The 22,760-nt window shown below is 47.8% G+C and overlaps 1 protein-coding gene across 5 annotated transcripts in view; it reads right to left on the reverse strand.

The window, feature by feature from the left end:
- Positions 1 to 22,760, reverse strand: part of Marf1 (meiosis regulator and mRNA stability factor 1) — a 50,906-nt gene that overhangs the window by 8,807 nt on the left and 19,339 nt on the right. For all 5 annotated transcript variants that reach the window (XM_021231376.2, XM_040733428.1, XM_040733425.1 and 2 more), the window contains 12 exons: positions 21,882 to 22,060; positions 20,410 to 20,490; positions 17,226 to 17,462; positions 17,022 to 17,141; positions 16,280 to 16,455; positions 14,634 to 14,854; positions 13,760 to 13,902; positions 13,467 to 13,600; positions 12,176 to 12,378; positions 11,279 to 11,506; positions 7,254 to 7,484; positions 744 to 956 (listed from right to left, as the gene is read on the reverse strand). In XM_021231376.2, the coding sequence (XP_021087035.2) occupies positions 744 to 956; positions 7,254 to 7,484; positions 11,279 to 11,506; positions 12,176 to 12,378; positions 13,467 to 13,600; positions 13,760 to 13,902; positions 14,634 to 14,854; positions 16,280 to 16,455; positions 17,022 to 17,141; positions 17,226 to 17,462; positions 20,410 to 20,490; positions 21,882 to 22,060 (2,166 nt within the window). The remainder of the gene's footprint in view (positions 1 to 743; positions 957 to 7,253; positions 7,485 to 11,278; positions 11,507 to 12,175; positions 12,379 to 13,466; positions 13,601 to 13,759; positions 13,903 to 14,633; positions 14,855 to 16,279; positions 16,456 to 17,021; positions 17,142 to 17,225; positions 17,463 to 20,409; positions 20,491 to 21,881; positions 22,061 to 22,760) is intronic.

The raw sequence follows: 22,760 nt of genomic DNA on the forward strand, positions 1-22,760 counted from the left end.
AGGGTTTGGGATTTGGGAGTGTCTGTATATGCCTAACGGGGTAATTTGGGGTCTGGGTGAACTTACACTAGAAATTCATCTGCCTGTCCTAAGTATTGTATACACGTAGCCTGAAGGTGCTTCTGATGTGTTTCGTTTCCCCAGTAAAAAGTGTTTTGACTGCAATTCGTCACAGGTGGTCAGGGTGTACTGTCCACTGTGGTGTCACGTTGATCCAGAAGTTTTGGAATATGCTGGGTTTTAGAATCTGACTACAAGTGCTCACGTGTGTTTTAACCCAGCTCAATCCTTCACTGACACCTCCTGTGCCTGGGCAGCAGTCAGGATCCTGTGCACCATCTCTCTAAGAACTGCGGTACGGTCTCACTTCCTCTCATAGCTGCTGACCGTTCATCTGCGCGTGCCGCCTCACCTGCCACGACAGCCTGCGCCTCCTTGTCACGTGGTGACTCACAGCCGTGCTCAAAAGCGGGCCCTGCCTGTGCATCCTTCATGCCCACCAAGGGGGGAAGGAGGGAGCATAGCATGCAGCTGGAGCCATCTCTACTTAGGTCATCTGCTTAAGTGTCCTATCTGGTTAGGTGACCACTGAGCACGTTTCTAGGGGGAAGGTCTGAGACTTACTTACCTGGCGCACAGGAATAAAGGTCAGAAAGTCACCGAGAAACACTAAAATCACTCATCTTATCGGGCAGAACTCTGGCGGCACCTTATATCGCTATGAAGCTCAGGAGAACACCCACCTGCGGGATGGACCTCAACAGCTCCTCCACACTGCTGTAGCCGTATATTTTGGGCTGCAGTGTCTCTCCAACGTATTTGGTATAGGCCATGGAAAACTCATGAAGGAAGATCTGCTGGTAGTGGTAGGTGTGGAGCAGAGACCGCACGTTCTTCGCAAACAAGTACTGGCTTGTGAGTTTCACGTACGCTTCCGCCTTATCATTCGTAAACACCTGGGCCGGAAGAGAGGGAGGGAGGAGACACTGCCTGAGTGACAGGCCCCGTGCCCTCTGGCTGAGGTCCTTCACCAGAACACTGGAGGCCCCAAATCAGCTCAAAGAACTCTAGGAGGGGCTCACAGAGGGCAGGAGGGGTTCATGGCCAGGCCTTCCAGAGAGGCTAAGACAACCCGGGGAAACCTTGGTTTCTCTGCAGTGTAATCCTGTCAACTTTGAAGAGACGGTGTGAGCAGGGAACCTGCAGTCCCAAAGCAAGCAGACAGGAAAGGTGAAGCAACACAGACAGACAGACACAGACAGACAGACACAGACAGACAGACACACACAGACACACACACACACACAGACACACACACACACACACAGACACACACACACAGACACACACACACAGACACACACACACAGACAGACACACACAGCGGCTGTGGCCACTGGATCTCACCACCAGGAAACAAGGTGAGGCGGAACTCTGGTACCAGCTTTGGAGGCTGCAGAAAACTGGCAGTATAAAAATGTTTCTGGAACTTTGAATCTTTAAAGAAAGAAATTAAAGAAGACACCAGAAAATAGAAAGATCTCCCATGCTTTTGGATTGGTAGAATCAATGTAGTAAAAATGGCAATCATGCCAAAAGCAATCTACAGACTCAGTGCAATCCCCATCAAAATCCCAGCACAATTCTTCAAAGACCTTGAAAGAACAATACTCAACTTTATATGGAAAACAAAAGACCCAGGATAGCCAAACTATCCCTGTACAATAACGGAACCTCTGGAAGCATCACCATCCCTGACCTCAAGCTCTATTATAGAGCTAGAGTCCTGAAAACAGCTTGGTATTGGCACAAAAATAGACATGTAGACCAACGGAATCAAACTGAACACTCTGATATGAACCCACACACCTGTGAACACCTGATTTTTGACAAAGAAGCTAAAATTATACAATGGAAAAAAGAAAGCATCTTCAACAAATGGTGCTGGCATAACTGGGTACTGGTATGCAGAAGACTACTGATGGATCCATGTCTATTGCCATGCACAAAACTTAAGTCCAAATGGATCAAAGACCTCAACATAAATCCAGCCACACTGAAACTGTTAGAAGAGAAAGTGGGTGGTACCCTTGAACGAATTGGTACAGGAGACTGCTTCCTGAACATAACACCAGTAGTACAGACACTGACATTGACAATTAATAAATGGGACCTCCTGAAACTGAGAAGCTTCTGTAAGGCAAAGGACACAGTCAACAAGACAAAAAGGCAGCCCACAGAATGGGAAAAGATATTCACTAACTCCACATCTGACAGAGGACTGATCTCCAAAATTTACAAAGAACTCAAGAAGCAAGTCTCCAAAATACCAAAGGATCCAATTAAAAAGTGGGGTATACAGAACTAAATAGAGAATTCTCAACAGAGGAGTCTAAAATGGCTGAGAGATACTTAAGAAAGCATTCAACATCCTTAGCCATCAGGCAAATGCAAATCAAAACAACTCTGAGATATCATCTTACTCCTATCAGAATGGCTAAAATCAAAAACTCCAATGACAGTTTATGCTGGAGAGGATGTGGAGAAAGGAGAACACTCCTCCACTGCTGGTGGGAGTGCCAATTCATACAGCTACTTTGAAAATCAGTATGGAGATTCCTCAGGAAAATGGGAATCAGCCTACCACAAGACCCAGGAATTCCACTCTTAGGCATATACCCAAAAGATGCACATTTATACAATAAGGATGTATGTTCCACTATGTTTATAGCAGTATTATTTGTAATAGCCAGAATTTGGAAGCAACTGAAGAGTTGATAGAAAAAAATGTGGTACATTTACACAAAGGTGTACTACTGAGCGGAGGAAAAAAAAAAAACAATGGACTCTTGAAATTCGCAGGCAAATGGATGGCACTAGAAGAAACCATCCTGAGTGAGGTAACGCAGTCACAAAAAGACAAACATGATTAAGTACTCACTCATGTATGGATTTTAGACATGGATCAGGGGAGTCTCAGCACACAATCCCAGTGCCAGTGAGTATGGGAAACAGGGAGGACCCCAAGAGAGATATGCATAGTACCCCAGAGAAGCAGAATGAGGTAAGATCTCCTGAGTGGATTGGGAGCATGGGGGGAGGGGAGAGGGAAGGGGAGGAAGAGAAGGTAAAAAGAGAAGGGGAGAGGAGGACATGGGGGAGCAGGAAGGTTGAGTTGGGGGAAGAATAGAGGAGAGAGGGATGAGAGATACCATAATAGAGGGAGTCATTATAGGTTTGAGAAGAGATCTGGCACTAGTAAAATTTCCAGAGATCTACAGGGATGACGCCAACTGGCAAACTTAGCAATAATAGACTAAATTAAATGCCCATCCCTGATAATGAGATTGACGACTACTTTATATGCCATCCTAGAACTTCCATCTAGTGACTGATGGAAGCAGAGGCAAACACACACAGCTAAACACTGAACTGAACTCCTGGAACCCAGTGAGAGAGAGAGGAGCGATGAGCAAAGGGGTCAAGACCGTGCTGGTGAAACTCAGAGAAACAGTTGGCCTGAACAAGGGGGAGCTCTTGGACCCCAGACTGAGACCCCCTGAATGTGGTGTCAGTGAGGAGGCCTTGGCAATCTTTGGGGCCTTGGGTAGTAGCTCAGTATTACCATGGTGTACAAATGAACTTTGGGAACCCATTCTACATGGAGGGATGCTCTCTCTGCCTGGACATAAGCCCTGCCCTGGATGAAATGACAGACTCTGAAGATCTCCACGGAGGGCCTCACCCACCCTGGGGAATGGTGTGGGGATTGGGGGGGGAGCTGGTGAAGGGGCAAGGGAGGAGGGAAGGGAGAGGGAGCTGGGATTGACATGTGAAGCAAACTTGTTTCTAATTTAAATAAAAAAATATATTAGAAAAAAAATGTTTCTGAATCCCAACAACTGAAAATCAGTCTGAGAGCCAAACTCATAGCGAGCCCTCCCGGGGTGTTTCCGCAGCTTCTCCACACTGTATCACACCCTCGGGACCACACACACTGTGGTGCCACACAAACCCAGCAAACGCTGCCTGGGTGATCTCAGATCTGCATCTACAGTATGCTATTAATGCAGCATTTTTACTGCTCACACCAATCTGCTGTTATTTCACTAGGGAAAAATATCCAAGATGCTTCAGGTCCTACAGTCTCAAAATTCAGCCCAGATTCTTCTACATGAAAGCAAACAAGTACGTACATCTCAATATGCAAATCTCTATTCTCTCATAAATGGTAAAACTACACGCATACCAGTCATTTAAAAACAAATTTTCTTATCATTTACCATCAAACAAACACTTGCTTTGTACACCTATTTCATATAGCTGTATACTGAGGGCTGCATAAAAATGTATTGGGCAAAAAAAGTGTTGAATTGGAAAAAACTTAGGCAGTAATGTTTCACTCCATCAGATGTGCTGGCATCACCAAGAAAAGGGGCATCTCCAGTGTCACCGAGCCATGACAAGCTATTTACTTATCTTGAAGGTCTGACAGCACCGATTTAGAACTTCCAGTTGGTAGAATGTAATTAACTGCCAGACTTGGGGATGGGGAGTAGCTCAGCAGAACACCTACGTAGTATGAGTGAGGGCCTGGGCTCAGTTCCTAGCACTACAGAAGCAAGAACTTGAATTCTTTTCACTACTGATCCAGTGCATGGTCACAGGGTAATAGTTTATCCTTCATTCCCTACCTGGCTGCCTTTTATGCGCTGACATCTTCTATAGACTTTTTTTAAGAGACTATATTAAGATAGGTGAGGTTGAGCACGCTTGTTATCCCAGCACTCGGGAGGCAGAGGCAGGTGGATCTCTGTGAGTTCAAGGCCAGCCTGGTCTACAAAGCTACACAGAGAAACCCTGGGGGGGGGTTGGAGGGAGGGGGAGGGAGAGAGAAAATAGTAAGATTAAAATAAAAATGAGTGCTGTGCTAGGGCCATAGCTCAGTGAGTGGCAAGGTGCTTGCCAAGCAAGCATGAGGCTTGGGATTTGATTCCAGCACAACAAACCAACAAATGCAATTTTTAAAAAAGGTAAATTGTACCCTCTACTGTATTTCTTTTCAGGCCCTAGAATGTTCTGCTTTGGTTTGTAAAGCTGAAGTTGGAGCTGGAAAGATAGTTCAGAGGGCAACAGTAACTACTGCTCTTCCAGAGGACATGGGTTTGGTTCACAGCACCTACACGGCACTTCACAACCACCTGGAACCCCAGTTCTGGAGTACTCAACACCCTCTTCTAACCTCCAAGGGCACCAGGCACGCATGTAGTGGGCATACATACACTCAGATACATGAAATTTTTAAAAGCCTGAGTTTTTTTTTTCAGGATTAACAGAAACTAAAAACCTTTTATTTGTAGTTTTTTACATTTTGTGTGTGTGTGTGTGTGTGTGTGTGTGTGTGTGTGTGCAACTTCAAATGCCTCAGCAGGGTTCTCTTCTGCAGAGAGGGATGGCGCTCAAGCACTAACTGGGTTTGCTAACAACTGAAGCCTGGTTGTTACCCACTCAGGTCTTACTGCCTGTTGTCAGCAGTAAGTTGTGAACAGACTTATAGTCTTTCGTGTGGTAACGCTTTAGTCACTTTTCTCTCCTCCACCCCAGCCCCTTGAGCACAGGGTTTCTCTGTATAGCCCAGGCTGGTCTGGAACTCAGAGATCCGCCTGCCTCTGCGTGCTGGGATTAAAGGTGTGCAACACCATAGCCCAGCCCTTTCTTTTCTTTTCTTTCTTTCTTTTTTTTTTTTAGAGATGCTCTTAATACATGGCCTTGGCTGTTCTGAATTCAGAGACACCACCTGTGACTCCCAGTCCTGGAACTAAAGGCATGGCTGCCAGCCACCAGCCCTGGGCTTCTGTACCTGCTGCCAAGAGGCAGAGTCTTCTCTTTTGCTTTTTTCCAGCGACAAGAGCCACACCTGAAATCGAGTCTGGAGTCACCCTTCCTTCCTAACTTCCACTGCGAAGTCACCTGAAACTGACACACAGGCCAGTGGAGGCGTCAGCAGTGGACTCTCTCTGACGTTCCCTCTCACCTTAGCAGGGTCTCCTTATTTCCTGGGCCTCGGTATCTGAAAACTGGTTATTCATTTGAAAAATGGCTATCCACCCAGACATAAGTACCTCTCATCCATCATTAAGAAACTTAGTTTCCAACAGATGGCAGCCATTACAGAAGACTACAATGTAGACGGAAGTGTCTGTCCTGCCATCCGAACGCAGAGGACAAGTGACAAGGCAGTGCTGAGCAGATCCAACTCCTGCACTTAAGGCTCAGGGAACATGCGAAAGAGCGGGGGGGGGGGCAGACGATACTAAGAGCCAGAGTCACTGGAGATCTGCTGAGATCGTGTCTGGAAAGGGTAGGGAAGGTGCAAAACTCCAACAGCATGGACCCAAACAAAGACAACACCAGCAGGCACGCTGACACAGAAGGGTAAATCTCACAAGGCCCCCAAGCCTGGGCAAAGAAGTACAGGCAACTAAGGAATGCTAAAGAGCGGGAGAATAGCCTTTCCCAGGAAAAAAGCCCCCAATGGTTATCTAACACCAAGTGGTTAACCCTGATATCATACATACACAATGTAACATACAGACTGAGCAGGCTGTACTTACAGTTTTAGGAACACACACATACACACACACACACACACACACACACACACACACACACACACACACACACACACACACACACACACACACGAGAGAGAGAGAGAGAGAGAGAGAGAGAGAGAGAGAGAGAGAGAGAGAGAGAGAGAGAGAAGAGAGTGTAAACAATTAAAGAAAAAGTGTCATGGAGCTCAGCAGTGACGAACACTTGCTGTTCTTGCAGAAAGCCTGGGTTCAATTCCCAAAGTCCAAATGTTGGTTCACTACTGTCTGTAACTCCAGTCCCATGAGCTCCAAGCCTTTTCCTGACTTCTTTGGGCACCAGGCATGCATTTGATGCAATATATAAACACGAGCAAAACATAAAATAAAATTAATAAACCTACCAGTGAATAAATAAATACAAATTTTTTTAAAAAGAAAAGAGGCCATGAATTTGAGAGAGAGAGCAAGAAGGGTATATAAGAGAAGATGGCAGAGAAAACGGAAGGGGGAAATGATTATATTTTAATGGCTAGCCAGTGTCAGACCTCCAGAGTTCCTCCAGCTCTACACATACTAACGCAGACCTAAGGGACTCTGGAAGCGCTGGGTGGAGAAGCTTCGGGTACGATGGTTCTGAAGGCACACTCACACATGTACCTCCACTAAGTACGGCAGGGTCTTCAGTAGCTCGGTCAAGGTCATGAATCCATATTCACAGGGGTTGAGAGGAGTACTGTGGGTGGTCTCGTAATGTTTCCTGAGCTCATCCACAGACAGATAGACATCTCCTTCCCAAGACATCAACAACACCAGCAACTGGGCAGTGAGAGACCGCAGAGACTTCCTGTTGACCAGCTGGATCTGCTTGCCAGACTCCACGTCAGCAACCTAAGGAAAGAGAATGCGAACGCACTTCAGATTGTCTTTTTCTGGTTAACAGGACCAACAGAGTTTCTTACACAAGGAGCGAGTGGGTCTCTGTGACAGCGACCGACGCTTGGAAGGAGACTGGAGGGAAACTATTTTCACCCTCCCTACAGACTCCACCCACTCACTTTTCATGTAGTGATTTGGAAGACACTGTTGTGGCTCTCTACTCGTGAGTCCTTTCATGCTTGCTGTTTTCCCAAGGACAGACAGACAGACAGCAGGTGAGCTGCCATGTCTTGGCCAAGCCAGTGACTGGGTTGGTGACCAACGGGAGGCCCCACAACTAATTTTAAAGGCGGCATTTTCATCTGTCACGCACCTAACTGATCACTGCAGATTCTCAAGGAGACAAAGGACTTAAGGGAGGGAACCTGCGAGAGATATATGACATCGTCTTGGCACCAAATACCAAGGCAGAGACAAATACTTGGTGGCCGAGATCACGCGCCTTCTTCGAATACAAGGACCTGTCATAACCTTAAGGGCGGATAGCAGAGCTCTGTGCACTCCACCATCAGCCAGGGGATCCAGTCTTCCCTCTCAGACTTCTTCCCGCTGGCTCTGCTTTCTCTGCAAGGACCAAAGGGCTCGCTGCCCACAGTAAGGCCTGAGGGGCCACACGCTTGTCCTCTTTAGGACTCAGCCCGGCGTCAGCACATCTGCTTTCCGGGTGCACTCTGGACTGGGACGGCAACGCTGTGACAGACTCGCACTCCCATTGTGGTAGCAGAGCTGTACACGTTTTGTGCTGAAAAGGCAGGGTCTCGGGGGCTGGAGAGCAGGCTCAGTGGGTCCTCTTGCAGAGGACGTGGGTTCAGTTCCCAGGACCCATATAGGGAGATACAACCACCTTTAACTCCAGTTCCAGGTGATCCAATCCCCTCTTGTGGCCTCCACAGGTACTGCGCTGACATTAATGTTACACACACACAATACAAGCAGGCAAGCACATACCCACATAAACATAAAGCTTTAAAAGGAAACAAGAGAGAAAGCAGGCACTCAGTCAGCAGACACGAGTCTAGAGGGTTTGGGTCACTGTCTTAGACTCCCAGACCATTATCAAAACTGTTTCTTTGATGCTGCTGAAACCCATGTCCTGCTCTCAGTCATCTAGGACATGGTTCAGAAGTCCCAATGCCCGGGCACACCCCAGGATCTTGCTGACAGCTTGGGAAACCATGCCTAGAATTTCCCTCAAGCTCCCAGGAGGCTCCAGGAGGCAGCCAGGGTTGCAGTGGGCATCTCCCATTTTCCTGCCTTTGCTACATGAACCAAAGTCCCCACTGGTTAATCTTTGGCTCTGGCTCAGAGTCTTCACTGGGTATTTGCTATTTTGAGACTGGCCTCTGTGGGTAGCCAAGAATAACCTCGAATTCAGGATCCTCCTTGCTTCTATGTGGGATGGAAGACAGAAGCAATTCCACTGCTCAGCCGTTCTCACCCTTTTTAAGGAATGGAATTCACCTCTAGGTGGAGACAAGCTCTTAACTCCTCCCTTGGGAGTCAAGAAAAGGGCTGGGGAGAAGGCTCCTTGGTTAAGAGCACTGGCTGCTTTTCCAGATAACCAGGATTCAATTTCCAGCATGTCAGATCACAACCGTTTGCAACTCCAGTCCCAGAGGATCCAGTGCCCTCTTCTGGCCTCCAGGGGCACTGCACATATGTGGTGCACAGACATACCCAGACACATAATAACCGTTCTTTAAAGATTGGGCAAGAAAAAGACCCGGCTAAATGATGTGTGGGTTCGTATAAGACGATGCAGTTTTCCTTCCCAGAATGCCCAGCCCCCACACAGGCCACCATGAAGCTTGGCTGGGTCTGTCCACTTGGAAAGCTCCTCCTCCTCGTCTCTTTTCTTCCAGATGCAGCCGTGGCCCAGGCACATGTCCCTGGTACTCCGGACTTCCTTAGACTTTCTGAAGAACTCCCCCTCCCCGCCCTGCGGCTGACCTCTGTGCCCGCTCTTCAAACAGCATGGCTTTCCCTCTCTTCTGGGTACAGCAAGATTTACAGCCTGCCTGCCTGCCTGGGCTGTTTCTTTAAAATTCTAACAAACTCAATTCCTCATCAATGAGACTAAAAACCCCAAGAAGAAACTCAGATTTCCTACCTTAGGTATCAGTGCTAGTTCTGCAGGACTCCTTGGGGTTTCGGGGATTACCCCCCTGCCTGCCTTCCAATGATGTTCCAAAGGAGAAGATGAACCTGCCCCCCACCTCCTGCCCCCCACCTGTAGACAGCACTACTTTCTTCAGTCTCCTCTGTTTTCACTCAAGTCTCAGAGTCCTTTTTACCTGGTTCTGTTTCTCTCTGTGCGTGGAACTGAGGACTGAACCCAGGGCTTTGCAAGCTGAGCAAGCTCTCTAGCACTGGGCTGTAACTGCAGTCTTCTATCCTTGCAGACTCAGAGAGGGTGTTGTTAAGCTGCCCAGGCTGGTTCTGAATGTCACGTTTTCCTGCTGTAGCCTCCTGACATCCTGGGATGACAGGCAGGCTTGTGTTTCTCACCTTGCTGTCTGTCTCAGCACCACGCCGACACTGGCATTCCTGTCCACGGTTGAAGCGCTCCTGCCCATAAGTCTTCTGCTGTGCTCATCTGGCCGGCTCTCACCATGAACCCAGCCGTCAGCTTCTGAACCTGCACGCGCGTGACGTGCCAGCCGTGGCTGTCTCTCCATTCCATGACCATTAGCACTCCACATGTACAATGCTCCTCCTCACCCCTGGCTCCACACCTCAGACCTTCTCTGAGCTCTTCTTAAGCCTTGAGCCCCACTCTTTACACAGCTTCTGAACCTTCCAGGTAATGGCAGCATTGCTGCTCTTTTCCTGGTGACAGATGCCAGACTCAGCTTTGCTCGGGTCCGCCCATCAGCCCCACCCCTGTGAAGATTAAGGAAGTCCTCCCTTGTGGCCCAGCCCACCCTCATCACACTGCCCAGAGCCCATCCGCCTTCTCTCCCAAGCACGCAGCGCCTGCACGCCAGGCCAGCCGCGCGTCAGTTTCCTTCAGCCCGGGTCTACCCGTGGCCCTCACAACTTTCCTCTCACAAGCAAGCTTGTCAAAAGCTGTGGCAAACCCTGCTCACTTTTCCTCTGACGCCTGACTGCTTTTCCCAGCAACAAGTCAGTTCACCTCCTAAGTCTCGTGGAACACAGCTGGCTCTCTTCCTGTTCCCTCTGACCTATGAGCGATCCGAACAAGCCCAGGTTCTCGCCGCCTCTTACTGATGGCACCGCCACTCCCTGCCTCCCTTTCCATGTCTTCCTCCTGGCAATCGCTCCCAGTCCTGTGCTTTAGATGCTCTGGAAAGTGTCCAGCTGCTCTACCTGTAAGCGGAAGGGTCAGCTCAGCAGAGGATGCAGGGAAGAAGAGAAAGGTGCCCCCTGAAAAGGGTTTTGCAGCCACAAGGGCAATTCTAAGCTTGTGTTTATTCTTAAGATGACTCCTAAATGAGTCAGGATCCTTGGAAGATTCATGATCTAGTCTCCCAGGAACCTTGGGGACTAAGAAATCTCTGGAAGGATTCAATTTTACCTGAGCACAGACAGCCTAAGGTAAAAAGTAACCAGTCCAGAAAGGCCATAAGTAAAGATACAAAGGAAGACCATCAATCTAAAGTGTCAAATCAAGCCACTTCCTATCACCTAGTAAGGTTTCAGTGACACGCAGGGCACAGAAATGCTGCTGTACACACAAGGCCCTACACGGGCACGTCACAGCCCAGTCAGCAGCCACTGCTCACCTTTACAACATGACAGAGCTTCTGTGTCAACGCAGAGACCGACGTGACATCGTAGTCTTGGAGACGAAACGTATAACCAAAAGTTTTAGCGTATTCCGTGAGCAGGTCTGTCATCATAAGGCAGTTATCTTTTTGGGACCGCAGAAGCTTAACAAACTGGGCAGCTAGAGCCTTGAATCGCTCCGCTCTGGTCAAAGTCAGGATTTTCTCATCTCCACATTCCAACACCTTCAAAAACACATGGGGAGGAAGAAGGGGTTTGAACACGTGACTGTACGCAGAGTTAAATGGCATGGAAGCCTACGCAATGGTCACTGAAGATGGGAGTGTGGTTATGGAGGCTTATTTCTGCAAGATCCAAGAGTTCTTCCCCGGGCACTCAAACACACATGCAAAGTGTTCCTTTTCCTGGCAGTAAATTGTGTTATGTATGGTTTATAACAATAAAAAGTTTTAACAACACTTTTGTTGTTAAAGATTACATTAATAAAATTAATAACAGAAATCCAACCCCACTTGGAAGAGCCTGGCACAAATATTTTCACCCCACTTCCAACCAAGGAGATTTGGGAAGCATGGTGCTGCTCAAAAAATACCTAGTTCGACCCTTAAACCATCGCATCCCATTTTCAGTGACTACTCTAATACGAGCTGGGGATTATTTCTGAGTTGGAATCTTGCTGTTTAACCGAGGCTGGCTTCCATCACAGAATTCCCCCAGCCTCCACCTCATAAATTCTGGGATTAAGAACAAATCCTCCATTTACCTAAAATTACCAACAGGTCAAAGTATAGTTTTGGTGATGAGACTATTTTAGATCCATAACTGAAAACAGAAATACCTCCCTACACACTGCTCAGAAAAACACTTAAGAGAATCAGAATCTCTTCACTTACTTGTAAAATCTCAGGTATGGCTTCCAAAAGTTCAAGCAACTTAGTGAACCCGTAGTACGCAAGCTTGCACTGGCGGCCAAAGTGGTGGTGGTAGGAGGGGATGAACTTGTTGAAGGGCATCCGGAAGTGCGGCTGGTGGCGCAGCAAGTCCACCACGTCCTTGGAGAACTGCTTCGTCCTTTCGATCTCATCCTGAGTGCGTTCTTGAAAAGAACAAAGCACCTTCACATCAGGCGTCCACCCACGGAGTTCAGAGCCGACCGTGGGGAGCGGCTGGAGTCACAGAGGTTAGCTTTGTCTTCCCCACCACACAGCCCCAGAAACACAGGGTTTGTAGCAGGTTCTGTGCCAGTGGTTCTCACACAGGCTCGAGGTCCTGGGATGGGAGGCTGCTATGTGTCATCACCTAAAGACAGGGACGACTTCTATAGACCCTGTGCATTACACCCACGTGAACAGGACAGACGACAGAGGTCTGGATGCTTCAAGCACTTCTGAGCATTCACACGCTTTTTATTTACTCATTTGATCTTCAGTTCAAAGTCGCCAGCAGAAAAGAATCAGGCATCAAAATTGTAACAACATGAGAAAAAGTACTTGAAGCCTGATCTTCATTTCTACCGACTTGAATTTGAATGGAAGAGAACTGGGAAAAGAGGGACACTACAAATGTTCACTCAGGAAGCCCATGACCTCAGGGACACAGACACTCCCAGGGCTGAAGGAGTGGAATATGCTAATTAACAGGTCTGTCTCCCAGATGTGCCTGGACTGAACTACTTACTACATGGGAAGACAAAGGCCACATTTCTATGAGTTTGGTTTTTCCCAAGTATGTATGATGAAGCAGTTTTCCGGCTAAGATTGGGTCTGCACTGAGTGACACGGGTACAAGAAACTTCCTGGCTGCACGCCGCCGGGAAGCAGCCAACAAAGTGGTAGCTCCAGCTTCTTCTCCCCTGAGCAGATTCTTAGAAACTAGTGTGCTTCCTTACAGGACACACAGCTTCCCTTCCTTCAAAGAACACAGGCTCTGTGTATCAGGCAGTTTTACAAACGGCACTTCCCAGGGAACCATCAGGAACCATGGAAAAGGAGAGAAAAGGGCACCCCCCCAAAAAAAAAAAACCCAACTAAACAAAAACAACCTATTTCTGTTAAAAGTAATGGATGACCAGGATCATGCCTACAATCCCAACACTCAGGGAGGCCTGGGCCACACAGTGAAGCTGGTTCTCAAAAGAACAATAAAAACAGGCACTGCTGAGACAGACAACATCCCTCCACATACCTCTTTTTCGGATACAAATGACCATGTCATCATCTTGTTGGGACAAGCAGATGGTTGTATCTGAGATCTCTGATATGATATCAGTCAGCTCAGAAACACCATATTCTGTGACATCCCAGTCCTTTGAGAAACACCTGTGTTTTAACAGGGAAATGGGTAAAGGGTGAGTAAAACTGTTAGCACAGTAACAGGCTTTATAAAACTGCTTAATGAAAACGTGGAGGACAGTTTGAAGCTTGTGGGGAGGAAGGGCGAGAAATGTCTTGTCTTTCTAAAGCTTCCCATGGACTCACCAATGATACGCCTGGGAGAACTCTCTCACAACGACCTGCTTGCTGGCCTGGGACTTGAGGAGTTTGAGTAAATCCTGAGTAAAGCGCTTCACCTGGGCTCTATGAGTAAGGGTCAGCAGACGCTTGGAGCCCATTCCCAGGATCTGAAAATGAAATGTCTGATTACTTATACTATGAAAAACTCAACCTCGTTTCTGTCTTTCTTGCTTGTTCCTCTCAGACTATCTCCCTCTCTGTATGATATCTGTGACTTGGAATGGACACAATGCAACCCGTACAGCTAGGAAGAACAGAGCTCCAACTTCCCAGGCCAGGTCCATTAGTTTTCAAAGTGCTACTGTCTCAAGTAATCGCAGGCATAAAGAGGAGGAGCGCACCCACGCTCGGTCTGGATGACTAACTTCAACTCTAAAGGACAGCTAGTTCTTCAGGCCTTTTCAACAGTGGGAAATCATGAAAACACTGTCTTCAGGGGAAGGGATAGGCAGCCTAGATAGGATCCAATGCTGAACCCTGGTCCAGTGACTAAGTCCCACTCATGAAGGGCAGAGCCAGCCCTTGACGACCTGGTAGGTACCAACATGTAATCAAATGATGCTCACAGCAGCCCCTTCTAACAGTGAGCATTCTAGAAAACAGGTGGAAAGGTACCAGCCCACAGACACTAGAAGGAAAATGCCACAGGCCTCTAGGGAACTCTTTCAGGTTGGAAATTTGCAGTTTCCACAAAGCTTGAGAGGGCGGTGTATCTTGAAGCAAGCTCTTCTAGGACGTTTAGCTCGGAATGGCACTCTGAAACATGAGGTTACTGCTTGTCTGTGGCAGCTGACGTCACTGAGGAACACTCCTTTCTTGGATCCCTCACACCCTTTACCTGTAACACATGAGGCACTGCTTCCAGCAGTTCAATCAGCTTGGAGTAGCCATAGTCTGAAACCCGGCACTGCTTTGCAAAATGGTGGTGGTATGAAGGGATGAAATTGTTAATTGGCAGGATGCAGGACGGTTGACTCTTCAGTAAATCAATGACTTCTCTGCTGAACTGGATCAGCTGGGGATTACCCACCGGACTTTTAGAGCGCAGGAGCCAAGGGTCTGCAGAGGAAGAGACACAGAGGAGCTCAGGTACAGCTTCCCTGATGCAATGAACGCAGCAAGCTCCTGTTGCGAGTGTCCACTTGTGCATGGAACCAAATGACCGGGCCCGCCTCACTACTGGCAGGCCAACCATTCCCGTGATTCTCAAAAGGTGTCTCAGGAAAGCACGGAGCGTGCTAGGGTTGTAGCGGAAGTGAAGATGACCAAGGGTTTCCCAGACTGCACTGGGCTATCTATACTTCAAAGACCCATTTGTAACTTGGCCACATGGGGAATATTTTTCCCACAGACACAGTATAGATGGGTGACCCATGAGAATGGAATTAACCCATGTTGGAGCTATGGGAGGCAGTAATCGGAGCAGGATGGAACATAGACTCAGAAACAGATCTATCCACCTAGTTCCTTCCTGAGAGAGAGAGAGAGTCACACTATGGAGCCCCGGCAGGACGGAACCACCCTGAGAAGACCAAACTCACAGCAAGCCTCCCATCTCCTAAGTGCAATAATAAACAGGTCTGCACTATTAGGGTTTTGCACTCTCAAGTGCTCACACCTCATAAAAGTTTTAAATACCCCCCCCCAAAACAACCTAATAGAGATGAATAGTGGCAAATGCCCTTAATCTCAGCATTGGGGAGGCTGAAGCAAGAGGGTCCATGAGTTCAAGACAAGCCTAGGTTACATAAGACGCTATCTTCAATAATAACAACAATACAAAAACTGAAAATCAAAAAACATAATTAACAATAACACAAAAACCAGAAATCAAAAAATTAAAGCTAGTAACAATAAAACAGCAGTGATACAAAAACTAAAAATAAAAAAATAAATAAAACCTAAAGAAAAAAAATCAGACAAGAATCTTTATAGAAGTAGAAGGGATCTGTGAACTTATGCACAAACGGGTCTTTTGCAGCTCCAGCCTGAGGGAGGAGAGAATGGGTTCAGGAAGGAGGTTCTGCAGAGCTCCCAGAGCGTGGCTAACTCAGGCTCCCAGTTACCCTCTCCCCTTCCCTGCACAGGAAACACAGGTACAAGCCTAGGAAGGAACACACGCTAGCGTCAAAGAGAAGGAGGAGTGCCTGTGCGCACACGCACACACATGCACACGCACACACTCATGGCACGACACAGCTAGGAAGCTGGTTCTCCCCTCCCACCGTGTGGGCCCTGATGTTTAAACGTAGGCTGTCAGGCTGCGTGGCAGGTGCCTTTACTCTCTGAGGCACCTTTATAGCCCAGTGCTGGCTATCTTCAAAAGTCAGGCTGTACCCACCCCTAAGCATCTGGGGGTTTTAAGATCACAGGAGACACTTTGGTGAAAGTGGTGCTGCCACCTGAAATCAACCCTCAGCGTCCTCCTGGCCTCCCTGCAGACGGGAGGGGCTTAGGCCTCTGCCCCTGGTGCTGCTGACCTACCAGCGCTAGGAGGCGGGGGCTTGTTGTGAACCCACTTCAGTACTTTGACACCGTTCTGAGCAGTGGCGATGTTCACTCCTGGGACACAGCTGATGAGGTGCTCTAGAGGGACACCCCTGGGGCTGTCTTGCATGATTTCTAGGTCACCAAACTCCGCAGCGTAGCAATCTGGAAAGCTGAAGAGGGAAAGGTTACATAGAAATAATGGGAAAGGCAGGCTCAACAGGAGGGTTTCATCTGTCTGTTAGGAAATAAGAGCTGTGGGCCTGGCCTCTGTGGCACACTCTGACAGCTCTGGAAATCCCTGGGCAGTGTCGAGTAGGGAGTTAGATAAAGCGCTGTAGGTGACTCCGATGAACGGTCCTCTCCACAGCCTGGGAGCCTGAACACAGATGAGATGATGTGCTCTATTGCAACTTGTGCAAGTTTTCAACCTGGATGCGCCTCTACCCTGCAGAGAAGAAACTGTCCTCGTGCTTATGTTTGTGAAATTAAACACAAACCCAGTTTCTTGTTAAATACTGAGTGCATGAATCCATTCCTCAAAGCTCCAACCCAGGACAGAGCTCTACTTCTACTTCTTCTTTTAAGTCTATCCAATTCTTTTGTTGTTGGTGGCCTGTATTTGTTTTACTTACTTTTTACACAGAGCCCTATTTCTAATCAGTAAGTAGACAGACTGCAGGAACGACCCCACAACACCCTACTCCCAAGGCTCACCTCAAAGGCTAACACGGCTCACCTTAACAAAGGCACGGTGCCCTCGTGGGTCTGCAGAAGACTATGAACTTGAGGTGCAAACGTTTTCAGAGAGAGGACCACAAAAGGGATCTTGTAAGAGTCTGGATCAAATTCATGTTCCCTGCAGGAAAGAGAGCGAGCGGGCAGTGAGCTGACTCTCAGGAGTGGAAAGCATTCCCCGCTCACTCTCTGGAGGCTGATGTACCTGAAGTCCTTGTTAGGGTAGTGTTGCCTGCAGACAGGGTCATGATACTCCAACTCTTCAAACAGAACTGGGCTGCAGTTAGCGGAGGAGCCATCGTGTGACTGGGAAGAACCCAGGGGGCTCTGGCGGGCCTGGCTGCTGGGTAAGAGACACACCAGCCACCCGTTTCCCTGTTCGCGGATTGCAATCGTGTCTGTTAATTTATATAAATCAGACACATTTAACTTGTGTCCATACCTAAGAACAGGAAAGAGAGGTTGTCTTAGAATATTTTTCTTTTCCTTTTAAGATTTATTTATGATGTATTCTGTGTTCTGCCTGCATGTAGGCCAGAAGAGGGCACCAGATCGCTGGAATGAACTCAGGACCTCTGGAAGAACCAGTAAGTGCTCTTAACCTCTAAGCCATCTCTCCAGTCCTAGAATGTTTTTCTTATGTAGAAACACCTGACCTGTTTGAATAAAGCAACATAGAATGGCTTCCCCATCTCTCCAAGAGTGACATGAAACTACTTAGCTCATTCATCCTGCAACCGTGTGGCTCTCTGCAGAACAACATTTGATGGCCCCTTCCCAGATCCTCATAAGTGTCAAAGATGTGAGTTCTCTCAACATGTGCCCCCCCCACACAATGCCCTTTCGAGCACACTCCTTTCAAGAGATGTTCTCACCCACACCGGCCTCCTCAACTCCTCAACCCTGACTTGGACCTGTATAGCTGGAGCATAATGGCCAGGTTCTGGAAGCAGACAGATTTGAGCTTGCATGCTCACTCTGCTTCAGTCTGAGCCTCAATTTGGCCGTCTTTAAAACGCTGTGATAACTTGTACCTCACGGTGCTGAATGAGGGCAGTGTGTGACTAGGCATGGGGGCTTGGCCTGGGTACTGGCAATTCCTTCCTACCTCTCCAGGTTCCAATGCCAATCCCCTACATCCATCAGGCTTCTTTCCTACACCAGTCCCTGGGGTCTCCCCACGGGGGAGATATCTCTGTGCTCTCATCTTGGTCCTAAACTCTGTTACTGTGGAGTGAAAATAACTGATCTCTCAGGACTGACGTTAGCTCAGGCTCTAAGCCCCTTCCCTCCTGGTGCTACGTCACTAGTCGTCCCCAAACCTCACCCCGCTTCCTCAGCCCGCTGAAACTCCCCGTGTCTGGCATTTCCTTACCCCACCATCCTCATCCTTGGGACCTCGCTTGCTTCCCTGGCCTTCCAGTCACCTCTCTCTCTCCCCCCTCTTCTGGCCCTATCTGCTTCCCTGCCCATCACAAGGCCTCTTCAGCAAACAGCAGCCAGTGCTTTCAGAACCAACATCTCAATCACGGAGCCTCCCAGACTCCAACTCTCCGTATCAAGGCTCCAATGTGCCCGAAACTTTTATGTCCCAGACCTAACGCTTACTGCGCCCCCATTCAAGCTTCAGCCCCTGCTCCTGTTGAGCTGCCCCATCGTGTCCCCAGATCAAAGGTTTTCCACCTTTTACCCTGCCATCCTGATTCCTACGCAGTGCCAGTCATAGATTCCTGATCCACAGGCACCTGAATCTCCTTTATCTTTAAAAGAATATTATTTGATGTGTACACATGTTTTGCCTACATGTATGCCTGTTCACCACTTGTGTGCAATAGCCTTAGTGCCAGAAAAGGGCATCATATCAACTGGAGATAGAGTTACAGGTGGGTGTGAGCCACCGTGTGGGTGCTGGGAATTAAATCTGGGTCCACTGCAAGAGCAGCCAGTGCCCCTCCTAACCGCTGAGCCCTCTCCAGCCCAGTGTTTCCCATCCTCCCTAGCTCTGCGATACTTTAATACAGTTCCCATGTGGTGACCCCACGCCCGCGTAAGTTATTTTTGTTGCCACTTGTAACTGTAGTTTTGCTACTGACTGCCACGAATCATAATGTAGATATCTAATATGCAGGACAGATAATATCTGACAGCTGTGAAAGGGTTCTCTGCCCTCCAAAGGGATTGCTACCCACAGGTCGAGAACCTCTGCTCTGCACCCATCCCGCCATCCATTTGTTTAGTTTTGGGGAGAGTATCTCATGTCTGGCCGTTGCATACCCAAGTATGTCTTAAACTCATGATATTCTGGCCTTCACTCTCCAATGTTGAAATTGCCAATACCTGCCACCAGGTCTCAAAGAGACTTAAAATTTCTGCTGCACACAGTTTCTTGCAGCCAATTGCATCAACACAGAACTGGCCCAGTGCAAAGCTTTCCCTCTCTCCTCCTTCTCCTTGAAGACGGCTCTGACCACCATATCTCTGCTCTCCCATTCCTCCATGCATGCAACAGCTCATGACTCATGGAGTGGCTGCCACGCCCCCTGTGTGCCTTCCTTTGGATCTCCTTTTCACTGGCATTCTCTCTGACTCACAGAAGAATCTGTGAGATTTTCTCTTTCCTTCTAGCAAACTCTTTGGGTACAGAACCACAGCCTTTGCAAATCTGCGTTTCTGCAGCGCCTCAGCTTTCCCTAATGCTTGCTGTGCACTGGACACCGGAGACTCTAGTCCCTGTCTAAAGCACAGAGCAAGCTCACAAATGCCATTGAAGAGTAGTAAAACAACACAAAAAAGCTTAGCTTTGAGAACCGTGGTGGTCTGAATGAAAACGGTCCCCACAGGCTCATAGGGAGCGGCACATCAGGAGAGGTGGCCTTGTCGAGGGAAGTGTGTCAATGGGGGGAGGCTTTGAGGTTTCAGGAGCTCGAGCCCAGTCTTTATGTCCGTCTGTCTGTCTGTCTGTCTGTCTGTCTGTCTGTCTGTCTGTCTGTCTGTCTCTCGCTCTCCCCCCATCTCCCGGTCTCCCTCTACCCTCCGCCTGTGGATGGAGAACTCTCAGCTCCTTCTCCAGGATCACGCCTGCCTGCCCATGTGTCTCTATGCTTCCTACCATGAAGACAATGGACTGCAACTCTAAACTGTAAGCCAGCCCATAACTGGATGCTTTTTCCTAAGTGTTGCTTTGGTCATACTGTCTCTTCACAGCAATAAGCAGAAATCTGACTCTAAAGTTGCTAAAAATAAATAAGTTTTTTAAAAAAGCATTTGGTTCAAATTTCTAATCAGATTATATCTCTGTAAGAAGTTCCTTAAGGGTGAGCATAATAGCTTTTCCCATAAAGTCACCAATCACTACTGACTATATCAATGGAACAACAAGCAGAACTTACTTTTTTTCATAGATGTCTATGAACTTAAAGAGAGGCAAACAGCAGGCAGGTGCATCTTGAAGAATAGACATTGTTTCTGCACTGTAAGACAAAACCCACGCGTTAGAGAAGGGGCTACTCCTGTATATTACAAAGTATGTATGTATGTATGTATGTATGTATGTATGTATGTGAGTGTGTATGTATGTATGTATATATATATTGTTTTTCTTCCAGTTTTTCAAGAGACAGGGAACTCCCTCTGTACACCAGGCTGGCCTCAAACTCAAAGATATCCTCCAGCCTCTACCCTGCCAAGTGCTAGGATTAAAGGTGAGGCCGCCTGGCCAAAGTACGTTTTTCAAAGGCTCATAAAATTAACACAATGTGCATGCAGAGTAAACGCTCTAGTCTCTGACATGTCAGGGTTTGCTCTTCGGAAAGGTTAAAAAGAAAATCAAAAGGATTTTAGGGACAAGCCAATGAAAGATTATCAAGTCATTCCCTGGGATTCCTTGGGACTCAGTAACAGGACTTCCCATATCAATGCAGCAGAAAGACACGGGGTCTCCTGAGGACAGGGCAGGGGCACACACTGGGTTTTAACTCAAACTGAAGGCAGAATAGTTTGAGTTATCTCTTGCCAGGTGTGGGTTATGTATGGGACTGGAATTCCTGCCAGCGATTGGACATGTAACTGCATCAGTATCACCTTCATCATTCTTTACAAAAAAGGTACCAAAAATACTCAAAGAAAAACAAACAAGCTGGGCGTTGGTGGCGCACACCTTTAATCCCAGCACTTGGGAGGCAGAGGCAGGCGGATCTCTGTGAGTTCGAGACCAGCCTGGACTACCAAGTGAGTTCCAGGACAGCCTCCAAAGCCACAGAGAAACCCTGTCTCGAAAAACCAAAAAAAACCAAAAAAACAAAAAAACAAGCCCAACCTGGAAAGATGATTAGCTTGGAGCCACAGGATTAGAGGGCTTTTCTCCATTTCCAAACACTGCAAAACCCTGAGTGGTATTTTATTATAAGGAAAACAAAATGCACCCACAACTTCAAATACTGTCCCCGTGCAAATCAGAGAGAAGGTCCTTGATACTGCAACACTCAGAGAATCCTACTTTACTAGCTCCTCATAGTGGGAGAGTCAAAGCAGCATGAACAGTCCCAAGAGCCCACTGAACCCGGCATCAGGGAGACTGCTGTAGGACCCCAGCCGGGATTCCCCCTTTCCAGGCCTCTGCATGTTACTGTAGGGTTCTGCTAGTCTTAGAACCTGTTCTGGGCACGCAGTGTGCTACTTTACTCCCAAGAGCCTGCCAAGTTCAAGCTGTGTTTGGTTTTTGGATAACAACTTGAGCAAGAGCCACAGGGCAGATTTCAAACCCTATCAATTCACAATAACCTTTATTGTATACAGGAGAGCTGGAAATGTGATAGGTCAGTTGTTATGTCCTGGAGGGGACGGCCTGGATGCTGTTTTTTACCTTAGCAAAGAGAGTGACTTGTTGGCAGCTCCTGTGGAGAGGGAGACCAGAATCTTCTTGCTGCCAATCTTGCGCCTGTGGAGGCTGTTCACTGCACAGATTGCTTCTTGCAGGGTTCCCATCTGCACAATGGCCTTGAGCTGGTAATCGGTATGGGGACTGAGCACAACACTCTTGACCTACAACAGGACAAAATAAAACAGAGCACTATCAGTATCTACCCAGAGCCTGTCACCGTCAAACATGAGAATGAACTGTTGCGGGATATGTTAACAGATGTCAGGGCTGGCAAGAGGTAACTTGTCTGAATGTGGTACTGCAGGTGACCAGAGTGTAGGTGATCTTAGACTGGCCAGTCTGCCTGTATGCTCTGGCATAATTAACCCAGAGGCAGACTCAGAGACTAGAATTTCTCTGACTCTCCAAAACACCAGGTCCATAAAAGATGCATTTTTTTTAAAAGATAACCTTGAACTTTTTTTTTAAGATCTATTTATTTATTATACATACAGTGTTCTGTCTGTATGCATGCCTGCAGGCCAGAAGAAGACACCAAATCTCATTACAGATGGTTGTGAGCCACCATGTGATTGTTGGGAATTGAACTCAGGACCCCTGGAAGAGCAGTCCGTGCTCTTAACCCCTGAGCCCTCTCTCCAGCCCAAAAGGTACATTTTTAAACAAACTACACCTAAACACTGGGGTGAGTACATTAAAATATAATAAGAAGTAGCTAACATTCCCTTAGACCAGCGGTTCTCAACCTGTGAGTCGAAATCCCTCTGGAGGTCGAACCACCTTTCACAGGGGTCGCATACCAGATATTTACATGACAATTCATAGCAGCAGCAAAACTGCAGTTATGAAGAAGCAATGAAA

Source organism: Mesocricetus auratus, unplaced genomic scaffold (genome assembly GCF_017639785.1).
Source record: "Mesocricetus auratus isolate SY011 unplaced genomic scaffold, BCM_Maur_2.0 Super-Scaffold_100031, whole genome shotgun sequence".
Taxonomy (NCBI): Eukaryota; Metazoa; Chordata; class Mammalia; order Rodentia; family Cricetidae; genus Mesocricetus; species Mesocricetus auratus.